The sequence below is a fragment of the Bos indicus genome, chromosome 27 (genome assembly GCF_029378745.1).
Source record: "Bos indicus isolate NIAB-ARS_2022 breed Sahiwal x Tharparkar chromosome 27, NIAB-ARS_B.indTharparkar_mat_pri_1.0, whole genome shotgun sequence".
Classification (NCBI taxonomy): Eukaryota; Metazoa; Chordata; class Mammalia; order Artiodactyla; family Bovidae; genus Bos; species Bos indicus.
In genome coordinates, this window is record NC_091786.1 from 15,155,709 (window position 1) to 15,172,178 (window position 16,470).

The 16,470-nt window shown below is 39.0% G+C and overlaps 2 protein-coding genes across 14 annotated transcripts in view; one reads left to right on the forward strand and one right to left on the reverse strand.

The window, feature by feature from the left end:
• PRIMPOL (primase and DNA directed polymerase) overlaps positions 1–10,080 on the forward strand; it is a 46,462-nt gene extending 36,382 nt beyond the window's left edge. For 8 of the 11 annotated variants that reach the window (XM_070781714.1, XM_070781709.1, XM_070781710.1 and 5 more), the window contains 6 exons: positions 542–627; positions 2,324–2,413; positions 2,491–2,599; positions 6,885–6,967; positions 7,048–7,094; positions 9,670–10,080. In XM_070781714.1, coding sequence (XP_070637815.1) covers positions 542–627; positions 2,324–2,413; positions 2,491–2,599; positions 6,885–6,967; positions 7,048–7,094; positions 9,670–9,915 — 661 coding nt within the window. In that variant the 3' untranslated portion in view covers positions 9,916–10,080. Of the gene's footprint in view, positions 1–541; positions 628–2,323; positions 2,414–2,490; positions 2,600–6,884; positions 6,968–7,047; positions 7,095–8,478; positions 8,502–9,669 lie in introns of all 11 variants that reach the window. The other 3 variants (XM_070781716.1, XM_070781712.1, XM_070781717.1) reach the window with 3 other exon arrangements.
• CENPU (centromere protein U) overlaps positions 9,223–16,470 on the reverse strand; it is a 46,757-nt gene continuing 39,509 nt past the window's right edge. For all 3 annotated transcript variants that reach the window (XM_070781721.1, XM_070781719.1, XM_070781720.1), the window contains 5 exons: positions 15,706–15,784; positions 15,460–15,507; positions 14,274–14,335; positions 12,078–12,234; positions 9,223–10,652 (listed from right to left, as the gene is read on the reverse strand). In XM_070781721.1, coding sequence (XP_070637822.1) covers positions 10,539–10,652; positions 12,078–12,234; positions 14,274–14,335; positions 15,460–15,507; positions 15,706–15,784 — 460 coding nt within the window. In that variant the 3' untranslated portion in view covers positions 9,223–10,538. The remainder of the gene's footprint in view (positions 10,653–12,077; positions 12,235–14,273; positions 14,336–15,459; positions 15,508–15,705; positions 15,785–16,470) is intronic.

Consider the following 16,470-nt stretch of genomic DNA (forward strand, 5'->3'; position numbering starts at 1 on the left):
AATGATTATTCTATTAAAAAAGAAAATAAAAACTACTTATTGCATTTGGAAATGCACATACAGAAATATAATTTACATAGATCCTTCACTTGAAACATATTTCTTGGGATCATTATTTATATGATTATATCACCTGTCTTGTCTACTCAACATTATATCATAAATATTTGTCAAATTAATAACTGACCAATAAATTATCAATAATTTTTCTGTAGAATTTTCTCCCTTTGCTTTTGTTCCTCTTCCTTTTTTTCTTCCTATTATCCAGACTTTTAAAATTAACAAAAATTTCAGAGGCTTCTGTAGCTTCAGCATTTCTCAGGTCTTCTGACTGACTCTGCAGTTATAAATGGTCACCAAACTAGTCTTTTTGTAGGGGTTGGATTGGTGTTTTTGTAGGCAAATGTGGCATAAACATCCTAGCACAATGAGCTGTTGAACAAAGGATTTTATTATGAGACTGACTGAAATTGTGTCCTTTCAGTAGTCAGATCTCTCTAATTCTAGTATTACTTTCTGTTGTACACATTTTCTTCTTCAGGTTCTCAGATGCTTTACGAATTCTGACATGTGACGTACCTCAAAGTAAACAGCAAGTTCAGTGTTTCAGTCGTACCAGTACTTCAGGTAAGTTTAAGAAAACAATTTGCTGTGAAAATTTAAGGACACAAAATCTATTTTTCTTCAAAATCTTAAATCTTATATATTTATATGTACTGTTCTTTCAGAACTGCATTTCTCTCCAAAATGGAAAATGTGAAAAAAAAATGTATTTTAAAGCTTACTAATTTTCATTTTATAGTGTTTTGGGGGGAAAATATGAAAATAATGTAGGTTGTCTAAAATAAGCACATATTAAAATGAAAAAACTTAAAGATCTCTTCACTCCTCTGTCCACAGAGGGGTCACCGCTGTTAGCAGTTTCCTGTTTAACCCAGTACAGCTCCCCTGCATTTCCAGCACATGAAGAGCCTCTGCATTCTTTTAATGGCCATATAGTTTTTCATAAAATCTGTATGTTCTTCATTCCTTTACTGAAGAAAATATCTTTTTCTAAGATATAAACTCCAGTAAATATTTTAATACACACACTTTTTAGGCTATCATTCTAAGAATGAGACTGAAAATTTTAATATATAACAAAATTGGATTGGTTACATACTGTAAAATACTCTGTAGACATTTGATTTAGATTTATAAAGCCTATATAGTATGAAAAATGCCCATTTAAGATGTTGAGATAAGGCTCTAACGTTATATGAGGTATGATCACAAGTTTATTTTAAAAATATGGATAACATTTTCTTATCTGTTTACTGTCTAACAGTTGTTTCTAGACATTGATTTGAAGTTTATTTCTCTCATTTCTGCTTTAATATATTTTCCAAAATTTCTTTAATTATGTATACTATTATGTATACTATTTTTGTAAGTGAAATTGGGCTTTAAGAAAAGTAGATTACTCTGTCTTTAAATAAGATTTCAAGTAATTTTCCTTAGAGTTGTAGACAGAAGACATAAGATGTTAGTGCTCTACAGCCACAGGACCCTGGAGAATGCGCCTGTGATGAGTGAGTTTATCGCTGGTTACCTTGGTGGAGACTGCACACCATAGGAAACAGGCATCTCAGAAAAAGGGCGTTAGAAAGGACTTCTTATAGGATCCAGGCTTGAGTTAGATGCTTCTGAGGAGTCTCCAAGGAAGAGTGGGCTGTTTTTTGAGTTGGGCGCTGTCAGTGACAGTTTTATGATTTAAATATCTCGATAAATCTTATCTGGAAAGAAGGCTGACTACGGGGGAGACTCACGCCACAGCTGGTAAAGGAGCAGCTACTGAGACAAAATAGGCTGGCGTTTGGTCCTTTTTGTGGTTTGGTCTTCATTCTTGTCCTGAATTATTGTGGCCACAGAGTGACCTTATATGATGCTGAAGTTCTGTGAAGCAGTTTATGATTAATGGGAGAACACCAGGGCTGAGCTCCAAGTCCCCAGCCAGCTTGTGGCCACACCGCAGTCTCAGTGACAGTATTAACACAAGGCCAGCTCCCAAGTGTAGGGGGCTGTTTTTCTCTTTATCAGAATGAAGCAAGCAACTGAAGTGATTCTAAATGCTTTTTATGAAAAGTAGCTACAATTTGATTTGAGAGGTTTGCATTTTACCTGCTTCCTTGTGAGAATGCACGACTGATGAAAAGACAAACTGCAGAGAAGCAAGAAAACTAAAAACTGGCAGGAGGCGGCTGTGAACACAGTTGTACTGAACAACTTAAAATTTAACTCATCTCTTAGCTGTTATGATTTATAATTATTTATTCTGTTGCAGTAGAAACCATTGAAGGTTTTCAGTGTTCACCTTACCCTGAAGTTGATCAATTTGTTCTCTCACTGGTGAATAAAAATGGCATTAAAGGAGGTAAAGATAACTTTATTCTTTATTAACTGTTATATGAGAGAGTAATAGTACCTTTAGAAACATTATTTGTGGTTCAGGAATTCGGCGGTGGAACTACTTTTTCCCAGAAGAATTGTTGGTTTATGACATTTGTAAATACCGCTGGTGTGAAAACATTGGAAGAGCCCACAGGAGTAATAATATCATGTAAGTATTATTGCTTGTTAATGAGTTCTATGTATTTACCCAGTATTATATTTTAAGTGTTTATAATTTAAGATGAAAATGTAAAAATGATTTTGTTATAATAGATTTAGTTGTAACTCATACAACTTATATTTGGCTTGTGCTTTTTAATATTTAATTGTGAATATCTTATTACTTTGCCTCAGCACATATCATCTTTATTTGTACTTTATTTGGTAAAATAACCCCTTAAATAGTGAAATCTTGAGGAAACTACAGCAGAATTGAGTGGGGCTAGAAAGAAATGAGAGCCAGTAGCCATTAGCCTTTGACACCTACGGAGTCTAAATCAAACGTGAGCAAGTTTGGGCAAGAAGGAAACTACTCTGCTAGGGTTTAAGAATTAGAGTTAAAGGTTATGTTAACATGTTCAAGACAAAGAATAGTCCAGAAGAGAACCAGTATTTATTGAATGCTTGCTGTATATGCAAGGCCTTGTTTTGGACTTGTCTTTTGCCCCTGGTAAAATAAGAGGAAATAAAGGATGAAGTAAGACCAGAAGTAGAATTTTACATCATATAAGGAAATATTCAGATAGGGATAAAATAGAAACCCAGTCATTATAATTTATGATGTTAGCAGAATTTCTGTGTTTTAATATCTAACATCTGGAGGAAATGGCAACCCACTCCAGTATTCTTACTTGGGAAATCCTATGGACAGAGGAGCCTGGTGGGTTACAGTCCATGGGACTGCAAGAGTTAAGACACAACTTAGCAACTAAACCACCACCAGCCAATACCTAATATCAAAGCTCAGACTTCAATATATAAAGCTTTTACAGCACATGGGCCAGGCGTGAGAAAATGATCATGAAACTTTAAAAAGCTGGAAAACATCTTAGATATTATGATTCAGTGCTATAATGTATACATAGGTTAATTCAGTTTTTAAAAAAAACTTCAAAAACTCAGTGCACAAATCTGTACCAAAGACCACCTGTAGTCCCAGAACTATGGTTGTGATTTTGGTGTATCTTCCTAGTCTTTTTTTCTGTTCATGAATGTTTGCCAGAAAGTCATTTCATGTAATGATTATTTAACTTTGAGATTCTCGGGTTGCTATTTCTTTCTGAAGAATTACAGGTTGTATTATTATCCAGTGTATTCCTTTTAAGTGTGAAATACATCGTGTGTGTGTATGTGTGTGTGTATATATATATATATATACACACATGTGCATATAGTTGCCATATCTACCACTTTTAACCTCAGAAGTATCCTGTGGGCCCAGGTACAGTTTCTTTAGAGATAATAGCTGTTGTCCTGAATTTTGTGGCAATCTTTCCGTCTTTATGGTTTTTTCCATATTTGCTTGCATCTCCAGACATTTCATTTTACATTTTTTAATCTTATGGTAAATTGGTCCTTTGACTTGCTTTTTGGTCAACATTATATTCATGAGGTTTGTGCATAGTGCAGAATGTAGCTGTTGCTTGTTTCCATCATTGTATATGTAAGTAGACCAGTTCATCTGCTGTCCTGCTGTGGACATTTGGCTTGCTGCTATAAACAGTGAAGCTACAAGTGTATCACTTGGCGCACATACGCAAGTTTCTCAAACTAGAATTGCTGTGTCACAGAATATGCATGAATTTTATTAGATAAATTATTTTCCCAAATGGTCATGCTACTTGATATTCCCACCAGCAGTGTTTTCAGATTTTGTCCTGCCCCATATTCTTACCAAAATTTTACTATCGTTAGGTTTTTAAATTTGTTTTGCTAATCTGGTGAGTTTAAATGGTATTGTGGTTTTCATCTGAGTTTCCGATTACTAATTTGAGGATTGGATCGTCAAACCTCCCTCATCCAAATCAGAGATCTTACCCAATGATAAGCTTTACTAGTAGTTTTAAAGGTATAAGGAAGCAGTCAGGCCTGGGACACCAGGCACGGCTCCCCACGTCCTTCCTACACGGGACACTTTCTCTAACTCCGGCTCAGAGCTGAGGCAGGAGCTAGCAGCCACCGTACACAGCAGGGAACACTGAGGTTATGAACCATCTGTTTTATATTCATGGTTACATAGCATGTGTGACATGTGCAGGGAACCGTGTCTTATAAACCCACAGACTCTAGGCCTGTTTACCATACACAGAAATCAGAGACCTCCTGCCAAGGGCATTCTTTATAGACAAGGACGCTCAGCTTGGCAAACTGCCACTGGCCCAGTGGTTCCCAGACTCAGTTCATGGTGCCCTTAGTGTCTGAACTTTTTCACATTGTTCCAAGGACAAGAGAAATACCTATACTTATTAATCAGTTTCAAGCAACTTAATATTTGCCCTGATAATTTAGTAGCACTTTGAAAAAACAATATGCATCAATTGAAATGAAGTATTCTTATTTCATTTTTAAATTGAGATATAATTGACATTTAACATTTAACATTATACTAGCTAGCTTCAGATGTAAAACATTTGATATCTATGTACAACTGCAAAATGATCTCAGCAGTAAGTCTGGTTAACATCCATCACCATATATAGTTACATTTTTGTTTTCTTGTGATGAGAACTTTTAAGATTTACCAATTTACAAATATGCAATATAGTATTAACTGTAGTTGCTATGTGTATATTACATCACAGTGACTTGACTTATCCTTGGAAGTTGGGACCTGTTGACTCTTAAGGATGCTTATTAATGAGCTGTGTGTCCTTTTGAAGCCTGCATGCATAAACTCAAACTTTGGGATCAAGCTGGACACTGCCAGCCTCACCCTCACGTCTCATTCCATATTTATGCTACTTTATCACTACCACCAATATCAAACACCCAGCTCTACAAAGACAGGACATCACTGAAAGGAATGGAGAAGGGTGATACTGTACTGTAGAGCCTGTGAGTTACAAGCAAGCGGTTGCAAGGTGCCTGACAGATGTCACCCTATCCCCTGAAAGACAGACATATCCTGTATCGCCCTGGGGCACTTCCGTGCACAGTTTGGAAACTGTAGCATTTGTCTATTGGGAAGTCTGTTACTGGAATGTTTATGGGGCCCTTAGACTGAGCTACCAGCCCATTTTTCTCTCCTTGGTAAATGTCCCAAACACATAGTTAGCCATTTTGTGTTTCTTTTCTCTGAAATGTGGGAAGATTTTAAACTACTTAAAAAAAAATTCTAGTGGTTATAGGATTGTTTGGGTTTTCTGTAACTCTGCTTGATTTGGTATATTTTTATCTAGTACTGTGTCTATTCTACGAAAATTTTCAGCATTACTAGAAAAAGTTCATAATATATATTTTTAATATATATTTGTAGTTATATCTCAACTTATAATACCACTTGTCTTTATACCTTTTTTGATTAATCTTGAATTTTATTAGTCTTCATTCTGTCCTCACTGACTTTTAGAAATTTTTGTTATTACTTTCTGCCTTTAAGATTTATTGTTGTTCATTTTCTAAATTATTTGTGTTACTGCTAAAGATTCTAAATTTCTTTCTAAAGATCACTTTAGCTCAGTTTCACATTTTATTATTTATTTTTGGCACTACTGTGAGGCTTGTGGGATCGTCGTTTCCCGACCAGGGATTGAACTTGGGCTCTTGGCAGTGAGAGCATGGAATCCTAATCACTGTACCGCCAGGAAATTCCCCTCACCTATTTCAATATGTAATTTCAATCCATTTAATTCTAAGCATATTCTAATTTCCATCATGAATTTTCCTTGAGTAACTTGGTTATTAAGAAAAATGTTTTAAATTTCTAAGTTTTGAGTTTCAGTTCTTTTTATTGCTTATTTCTAAATCTGTTTTGTAGTCAGAGAATGTGTGAATGAGTACTTATACATTTAATGATTCATACTGTACCTAGCATAGTCAGTTTTTTAAATTGTTTTAAATACTCAAATTTTTGATATCCTGAGTTTTGGGGTGATTGTTTGGTATCAATTATCAGAAGAATGTTTTCTTTTTTAAATCTTAAATTATGGTTGAATATTTGTTTACCCTTGAAGTTCTGTAAGCTTTACTCACATATTTTGAAGATCTCTTATTTGGCGGGAACAAGTTGAGAATTTTATCTTCTTGGGAGAAACTTTGGTCAGTATATAATTTTTGCCCTAAAGTTCATAGTTTTGGCAAACACCATTTGTCAGATATGTTTGTATCCTTTTACTTTCTATCTTTTCTCCCTCTTTAAGTCTTAGGCATCTCTCTAGTAAATGGCATGTAACGGGATTTTGCTTTTTATCCTGTCTGGAAGGTACTAATTTTTACTTTTTGTTTTAAATGTAAAGGATTTTGGTTGACTTGAAAAATGAAGTTTGGTATCAAAAATGTCATGACCCTGTCTGCAAAGCAGAAAACTTCAAATCTGACTGTGAGTTACTAATTTTTACGTTTACCACAGAGTAAAAATTAGATATTATATAAAACAGTTCTACTGTCTTTCTGATTCAGGCTTTCCACTACCTGCTGAAGTATGTCTTCTGTCTCTTCTCAAAGAGGTAAGTGCACTTTGTAGTTTCCTCCTGGTTTCTACGGAGAAGGCAATGGCAAGCCACTCCAGTACTCTTGCCTAGAAAATCCCATGGATGGAGGAGCCTGGTGGGCTGCGTTCCATGGGGTCCCTACGAGTCGGTCACGACTGAGCAACTTCACTTTCACGCAATGGAGAGGGAAATGGCAACCCACTCCAGTGTTCTTGCCTGGAGAATCCCAGGGACGGCGGAGCCTGGTGGGCTGCCGTCTGTGGGGTCGCACAGAGTCGGACACAACTGAAGCGACTTCGTACAGTGGTTCAAGGAGCTAATGGTGTCCAGGTATCATCTGAACACAGGTTGGAACTTTGTTTCCACTTAGGAACTGCTGCAGTGGTCGTTCCACCTCAGCACACATCTGCTCTCAACCTCATTTTTTCCCACTGCTGCATAAGAAATAGATAGCTATTAACCAGATTCAGACATTTTAGCTTTACAAAGTATATCAGAATATACTTTCTTTATATCTAGAAAGAATTTCTAGAGATAGTTCTATAGGATATATATATATACACTTTAAACTTTGGTAGATATTACCAGACTGCCAAACCAATATTTTTCTTTGAAAAAAACTTTTATATTACTTACCCAAGTAATTCACATTCATTGTAGAAAAACATTACAAAATACATAAAGCGCAAAAAGAAAAAATCATTCTCATAATTTTACCACTCAGATTAATGTTTTGGTCTGGAGCTTCCAAAATTAGTAGTATATATACTATATTGTAGGGATTTTTCCTACTTAAACTGTCATATTTTCTGTTTTACCAAATTGTTCTCCATGAAAATGATAGGAAATTAGGTTATCCTCCACTTGCCATTTCTTATTTTTACCTTTTAATCTGTACCAAGCTGGTAGACATAAAGTGGTATTTCAGGTGTTTTAATTTACAGTTTAACATTCAGGTTTCTATGTTTCTATTATGGATTGCCTGTAACTGCCCTCTGTTTACTTTAATATGAGGTCTAATATTTTACAAGAACTTTGTATTAAGGACTCTTCTACACTTTTCCCCCTTTTGTTTATAGTGTTATGGTTAAAATGAAAGTTACCTACTTGAGTGCTTGAGTTTATAATCTAGGTAACTGTCTGGTATGTATTCAACTTTAAAAACGTCTCTCCTGAAAAAATTTATACTGAAATGGTAGAAACCTCCTTGATCTGTAGGAGCTGGATATAAAATACCTGATCGCCAGTCTCTGGTAAATTACTAGGTTAAAAAGTGTTTTCAAAGAACCAAACTTTGTCTCTGAGAATATTTCACCCTAGTTTATTTGAAGTGTTATTTTGATAAATGGCTGTGGTTTTAGTGGGTTTCTGAAAGTTTTTTTTTTTCCTGCTAATCCAGTAATACCTTGAAAACACCAAATTGTAAGTACCTTTGGTGACCAGTATTACCACTTCTTGGATTTAACTTATTTTAGCTTTTTACTTAAAAACTGAGTGATAGGTTTATTATACTGTTTAACAGTTAACACTTTTAGTATTTTAAGCTAAACTCCAGTGTTACTGATATTTGCCTGTTTTCTATTGCAATGAAAGAGTTTTAACCTGCAGAAATGCTGCAGAAGAACAAGGAACCCTCCTGTGAGCCTTTTCTTGATTGGTTCTTAAACACTTGGCCACACTTGTTTTCTCCCGCTACTGTACACATGACACATTATTTTTGATGACTCTTGTCCTAGGCATTTCAGGCTGCTGTAACAGAGTACCTCAGACTGAGTGACTTAAAAACAACAAATTTCTCACAGTTCTGGAGGCTGGACAGTCCAAGATCAAGGTGCTGTGGACTCCCGTCAGCTCCCGGGTCACTGAGCGGTGTCTCTCACTGTGTTGTCCCTGGGAGACGGGGTCACAGAGCACTAGCACCATTCCCTTCTATCTCAGCACCTGCCTCCTGCAGCCCTCACCTAATACCACCACACTGGGCGTTGGGATCAGTCTAAAGGGGAAGGGGGTGACGAACGTTCAGTCCATAACAAATCTCTTTAGAGTAAGAGCAGATATCAAAACCCTTCGTCTCTTAATACTCAAGCATGTAGCTGGAGAATTAGAACATTCTTATACATCTATAGTGAAATTATTCAGGAAATTTGATGTTAATACAATATGTTTAATATTCAAAATCCAGTCATACTTTTGATCAAATCAGACACTCAGTCATGTAGTTATCTCAAAACCTTTTTCAATCTAATTTTAAAACTATCAAGAACTTAGTCTGTTCAGATAGCAGACTCCAGTGTGTCCACTTGTGAAGACTCAGTCTCCCTTTGCTGTAGCCCATCTGTGTACACCGGAGAGGGCGTGCCACGGAGCTGCAGGCATTTCCAATGTGGAGTTTTGTGAGTGTTCCACAAAGGCAGCAACGATGAGCCCGTGATGACTGCATTGGAGACTGTACCGTCCCGTGTTTGGTATCTGTTGAACTGAATACCTTAATGCAGTACAGATCCAACTGTATGGTGAAATCATCACACATTCTGTTTGAATAATCGGTATTTTCTTCCTACTCTGTTCTCCCTCCTCCTTGGAACTACAGGAAGAGGAGTTTACAACAGATACAACAGCAGACACTGAAACCAAGAGTCCTCATGGACCGTCATCTAGCGTGTTGTCGAAAGGGGCATTTTCCGACGCTGACTGGGATAACGGCATTGATGATACTTACATTTTGGAGGCTACAGAAGATGCTGAATTAGCAGAAGCTGCAGAGAACAGTCTTCTGGCTTATAATAGGATGGATGAAATTCCTGATGAACTACTACTAGAAGTGTTACAAGAGTAGCTAATTATGGACACTGACATAACTAGGCTGTAATCTACATGAAGGCAGATTTAGTACCATTAAATTATAGTAACTTATTAAATAAGCCTGTTATATCAGCTGTTTTATTTATCACTTTACTTCCAAATCTTATGTACTCAAATAAACCAGTTTTATTGAAAATTAGCTCCAGTGTGCTTATTAAAATTCAGTAGAATTCTCCTTAGGTGATTAACTATGTTCACATCAGCTTAATTTTGCATGTTTATTTGTAGGGTAGAGCTTCTAAGGGCTGACGAGGTGTCAACACTGTAAAACATAACTTAGTACTTGGTGTTAACTAGAAAAGTTAATTATGGCCTCTAAAACTACTATACTTAGCTATTTAATTTTAATGACAAAGCAATATTAAATTCTGGTGACAAGCTCAAGGTCATACATACAGTCTGAACAGTAAGACAGTTTCCTGCTTTTAAACTTATCTGAGAATGTTATAACAATAAAAAATATTCAGTTCAAATTACTAGTAATAAAGTTCAGGTTTTCTTCCCATTTTCCTTTGTGCAAAAATATATACTGCCTGTTACCTTCTAAAACTGTATCATGAGACTACTCTTAAATGTGCACATCTTAGTAGACTGGTCTCATTTCTGGTCAAGGAGATTCTCTAATTGATAGTTGATATTTTGCAGATGATGTTCGGCTCCTAAAAGGGGTCTTGCTTTGAACAGCAAAGCTGGAAGGCTGGATGAATCATACTGTTGAAGAAAAATATTTAGATGAATAAAAAAACTTAACCCTTTTAAAATCCTATCCACTTTATGTAGTTCAATGTTATGACCAAATGCCAGTGATAATAGTGTTTTCCATGAATCACTGTTCACTCATTTTTACGAAATTGTTTTTAATCCGTCACCTCAGAACAACTGATAAACAGGCTGCAAGGGAACTGCTCTGCAAAGCCTGAGCTCCTCACCCAGGAGACCAGCCGGGTCAAAGAGCAATGGCATCCGAATGACTTAAACCAAAGTCTCCCTGGACAGGCCAAGACGTGGTCTGGGCAGGTTAGCCAGAGCTCTGTGGCTCAGCAGGTTCACTGTAAGAACCGACGTAACAAGACACCAGGCCCATAAAACTCATCTAGAAAAATTACTTTTTGAGAAAATTAACCATGTGGTTCTCAGTTGCCAATCCAAGTGTCCTTAATGATTAAAGACAAAATTAAATACAAACCCAGCATAAAAATAGGAAACAAAACTCAACTCATGAGTTTGAAACTTACGCCAAATATCATGGTACAACTTGTATCTAAGGGCCAGTGACTAAAGTCCTGACAGCTATATTATACTTAGAATATTTTGTTGCTTATGTTTTCAAGGTGGTTTTCTTAGAAACAAAATTAAGCACAAAGCTATCAGAGTGACTACAACCCAAATAATTTTGTCTATATCACCTACCATTAGGCAATTCAGTTTAACAGATATTTGAGAGCCTAATGTGTTCAACCTATTGTACTGGGGGGCACCTGCTCTCAGGGGAGGAAGAACTAACATTAGGTACTGGATTCTTAGTTTAAGAAAAGAGGTAAGGCATGTACCCTGGTATCTACACTCTGAAAGCATAACTCAGACACACTACTATATATAAAGCATGAACAGCAAGGACAGGGCCAGCTATATTCACTACCTTGTAAGACCACAGAAAAGAATCTATGCCAACCACCCTTTCCCCTCCTGCATGCCCTCTTAAAACATTTTTCAACTTCTAAAATCATACCTACCATTTATATGGGATAATGGCTACTTTTGCAGATACAAAAGATAGTAAAAATACGGGCTGAACAAAGAACAAGAGGTTGGTCTTTAAAACTTGTATAGGTTTTAGTGGTCTTAGTCTTAGGTTGACGACAAGTTGAGTTTTGTCCAGAGGATACACTTTCCCTTCAAGAAATTCAGTTCTCTGAAGCTTAAATACCTTAGTAAAATCAGTGTTTCTGGATTTTCATTTACCTCTCTGGCCTTAATTAATTAGCTAAAGAAGTGGTGTGAACAAATTTTCACCAGTTTATAGGGCTGCTTTTTGGGTAGACCTGGCGTCTCCACTGCTCTCCCCTCCAAGCTCTGGCTCTCTAACAGGAGCCCTGTGTCTTCTGAAGCAGAGTGAAAATTAAAAACTGAACTTACTGTTTCCTTTACACTTGGTTCTTCCTCTTGAACATCTGAGTAATCTTGATGAAGCTGCTTGAGATTAGACAGGAAATATGCTGCCTTCCTAAGGGAAGCTTTTCTCTCCTGAAGTTCCTCATACTTTATTTGTAGTTGTTTCAGCTCTGGTTCTACCCTAAAACAGAAAGATATTTTTCCCAAAAAGAAATGACAAAGTGGAACTTCAGCCTAAGGTGGAGTGTGTAAGGGTTTTGAGTGAAGTAAATAAACAGGGAAGGTGGACTAGGTGGTTTAAGATATCATTAGCTTTCAAATTATCAATGTGAATGATTCTGAAATCAATTTAAATATAGCAAAAACTCTGAAATATGATGCCTAAAAAGTACTTAGCAGTGAAGCCCACAGAAAAATATGCCTTATGTATCTTAAAGTTCATTAAGTCATTTTTAGAGTCTTAGGAACCACTGAATTGAAACATATACTTGGGTATCAAGATTTTAGCGCCCCAGATGGATGTAGACCAACACTGCAGTGTAGCAGTAAAAGCATGGACCAAAAGCCTTTCCTCTGCCCCTCTGTCTTATGAAATTTTGTCCAAGTCTAATAAAAGCAGTGGAAAAACTATCTCAGTGCCTGGATGAGGTGTGCAACCTTGGGCAACCTGCTTTCTGTCTCAGTAGCTCGTAAGTCTCTTAACATATAAAATAAAAAGGATAACTTGGATATTGTGGACCAATTTATAAAAGAATGGGGAATGGCTACCATGTTTCATTCTCACAAAGATATATTTAAAACCTGCTCTAATATCATTTTATAGAAGTCCCCGTACAGTTCTGTGTGTTGAACCAGTGGGAAACCCCCTGAGCCAGCAGGGTCGTGGGCAGGAGCGCTGGGTCGGGCGCCAGCAGGGTCGTGGGCAGGAGCGCTGGGTCGGGAGCCAGTGGGCAGACACCGGGTCCTGGCTCCCCCATTTCCGGGTTGGGGGCTGTTGGAATGTTACCGCCCTGTGCCTTGGGTTTTCTACATGTAAAACAATGATACACATTTTCTTTCTTTCTATGCCTTTCCAAAATACTGTACCTCTCAAGTTCTACAACTCTGTCTAGAAAAAGGATTGGAAGCTCTGAGAGATCCGAGTCTTACATAGTTGTCTTGTGGCCAAACGCCCTGCCTCCCGGGGTTATGGTGACGATTAATATGTTGGTATCACAAAGCACTTAGGACGGCACCCAGCGACACACAGCTAACACCTGAAAAAGCGTCCCGTCATGATTACTTTTCTGACTTTGGCCTGGGCCCATGAAGGCTGCAGTGCCGGCCAGCAGCACCTGTTCAGAGGCTGGATCTGGGAACCAAAGGCCAAGACAACCCATTTCTCCCTCTTCTAGACTTCTGGGGCAGGTCTCATCTTTCAAACTTAGTACTCACTCATAGGTTGTCTTCTAAGACCACTTTCCAAGCTACTTTAAGGCTCCTGAAGGGCAGGGAGCGTACCTGACACTGCTTATTCTGCTGCTGCTTCTCTGCCAACCCTCCGGCTCACCCGGCCACCCCGTCTGTGAGGAAGACCACCAGAAACAGAGCGGACGGCTTGCGCTTGTCTTCCTAAGCACACGTGGAGACAGACCTGGAAATTCTTCTGGCCTGACACCTGGGCCCAGGTGTGTCACACCAAGCGATGCGTCTCAACGACACTCATGGAAACTGGTAACGCCGCATACGACACTGTGTATGCCAGTCACGGTGTGGCACTTTCTGCGCATTTACTCACTCAGGCCTCACACACCCTGGGAGGTACAGTCACCGTCATGCTCATTGCAAACGAGGGAATGAGGCACTGAGAGGACGGCCTGCCCAAGGCTGCCCAGCCAAGTGGTAGAGCCCGCACTTAAGCCTCGCGTCCACGCGTTACATGTCCAATCAGAGCGCCTCTCGGGCGGGAACTGAGAGAGCTCGTGGTGGGCACATCAGGGCTGATCCAATCAGAACGCCTCTCAGGCGGGGACTGAGAGAGCTCGTGGTGGGCACATCAGGGCTGATTTGCTAAAAGCTTCTCAACTCGGCAGTATAACCGCCCTTGACTGAGCTTCCAGCCCAGAGAAGACCTGGTGTTTAAATGCAACACGGCAGCAACTTTTATAGCAAAACCTCACATGAAACGCTGTGATTAAATCCCTATTTTAAGTTCTCAAAGAGAATTTCGATATTACTTACCGAAGCAATTCATCCTGGACTTCAATCAAACGCTGCCTTTTCTTTTCGATATTGGAGATCATCTAGTAACAAAAATTTGTTACATTAGTTTTGTAAACATTTGAGCACTGCCTTGTACACTGTGCCAGGTACTGGAAGCACAGTGGGAAACACGGCAAACCCCATTCTTACCAACTCTGGTCACACAGGGCAGACAGACATGACATACAAAGGGATGTAATTACAGCCTGTGACGTGTGCTATGAAGGGAAAGAACAGGGAACTGGAGAAGTCCAGGGGGTCCTCTTGCAGATAGCCCCGAAGAGGAGGGCCTATTTTACTACCCTGTGAGCTACCAAGTAAGGCATTCCTACGCCCTCTAATACACTAGGAAAATCCTGAAGCACGGGAATGCCATGACACAATTTGTATTTTACAGAGAACATTTCAACAGGATTCACTGCATCATCTCAACCATCACTTTCAGCGACTACCTCATGTTCCACTGCTGGACATTCAGACTACTCTCCTGCTTGCTTGTGAGAGACGCAGGAATGACCAACAAGAGGTTAAAACTGAAAAACAGCAAAGGCTGTTGTTTTTCACCAGAATAGTTTGTTTTTCACCACAAGGAAAACTATCCACTTCACGCCCATTTCTGTTATAAACACAGAGGGCGGCTGTGCTTCCACACATGGGTTCACGCAATTTTAGAGCCAGAACAAGGCATGCGTTTTGGTCCAACTGTAAACAGGCGGGCTGGAAGGGCCCCGTGTTTCCTTGCAGACCAAGTGGCAACAGGACACTGAGGCAGCAGCACCATGACAAGAGATCTCCTGACCTTGGCCCAGTATTCTTCCTAGCCTGCCCTTTCTGAGACTCGAGCCAGTTCTTTAGTCTGAAAGACTTCTGACACACACACAGTAGTGATACACGTATTACATAATATGCAACTATGTAAGGGGTCATTTGGGGCTTGAGAGCCATTTTTAGGCCAACTGGGACCCCTGTTCCTTAGCCTACATCTCAACATTACTGACTTGATCAGTACTCACCTGAACAGTCACCAGATCGACCAAACAAAAGCCTGACTAAAAAGATAAACGGCCTCCACAAACTGTAGGTCACAAAACCCAGAGTCGGGTCTTACTTGCCATGTATGTGCACCTTCTACAGGACTGCGTCTTTAATCACGTAAGTGATTTACCTTAGCATTCTTCCTTTTCAGAGTCTTCAACATCTGGATTTCTTGAACCTACACAAAACAAAACCAAATATTTGCATGCATTTTCCAAAGTCAAGTGTTTATCGTTTTACAACATATCATATCCAGTTTCTAATCTTCACCACACTGGCAGCAAATGCAAGCTTTTCCAAGACAACAGTGAGTTGCTCAGGATTAGTTTTTAAAAAAATAAAAATTAGACCAACCAATTTATGTCACTGAACTTACCATTTTGATGAGTTCTTCTTTCAAATTAGAATGAAATTTGTTGATGGCTGCCTTACAAACTCGAGAGTCTATTTTTTGTCTGTAGCAGAATGAAAAAAAAGTCAAACTCAGGTACTCTCTGAAGGATTTGGAAAGGCGTGTTTCATTTGTTCAGCATTCCCAGGGACACACAGTTTGGCATGTGCCATTCTGAATATCTAAGAAGGCATGGTCAGCTTGCAGCCCCTTCTCAGGTTTAAAAAAAATACTGGAAGCATCTCAAGAAAAGAAAAACAACTGGAACTCTCTTTCCTAAGTCCTGACGCATGTGGCCAGCACTTCCCGACACTGGCCACAGCCACAAGTGACACGAAACCATGTGGAAAGTGATGGTCCCAGACAAGCCCGGGCTTCCCTGCAGCCTGATCCAGTGGCCAGCAGACTTCAGCCCTTTCCTCCCTCCCTGCCACAACTGGGGAAGGGACTGGGCCTCACATTTGGACTAACCGCTATATAAGCAGCCAGAAGCCAGCTCTTCAGCTCTGCAAAAGCTGACCCAAACAAAGAAACTGGTTTGGGTCCCTGTTGTCAGGGACAGAAGAGCCCAGTCTCCCTCCCTCACAGCTGGACACAGATCCATGGTGACCCACACCCTGCCAGGGTGGAGCTAACCCCTGCTCGGCCTCGTCACAGAACAACACTAGAATTTAAAGTCTGAATTGAAAATAAACCTCTTGTGTGAGTGAGAGCTTGTCATATAGCCATTTTTTTCTTGGGGCAAATACA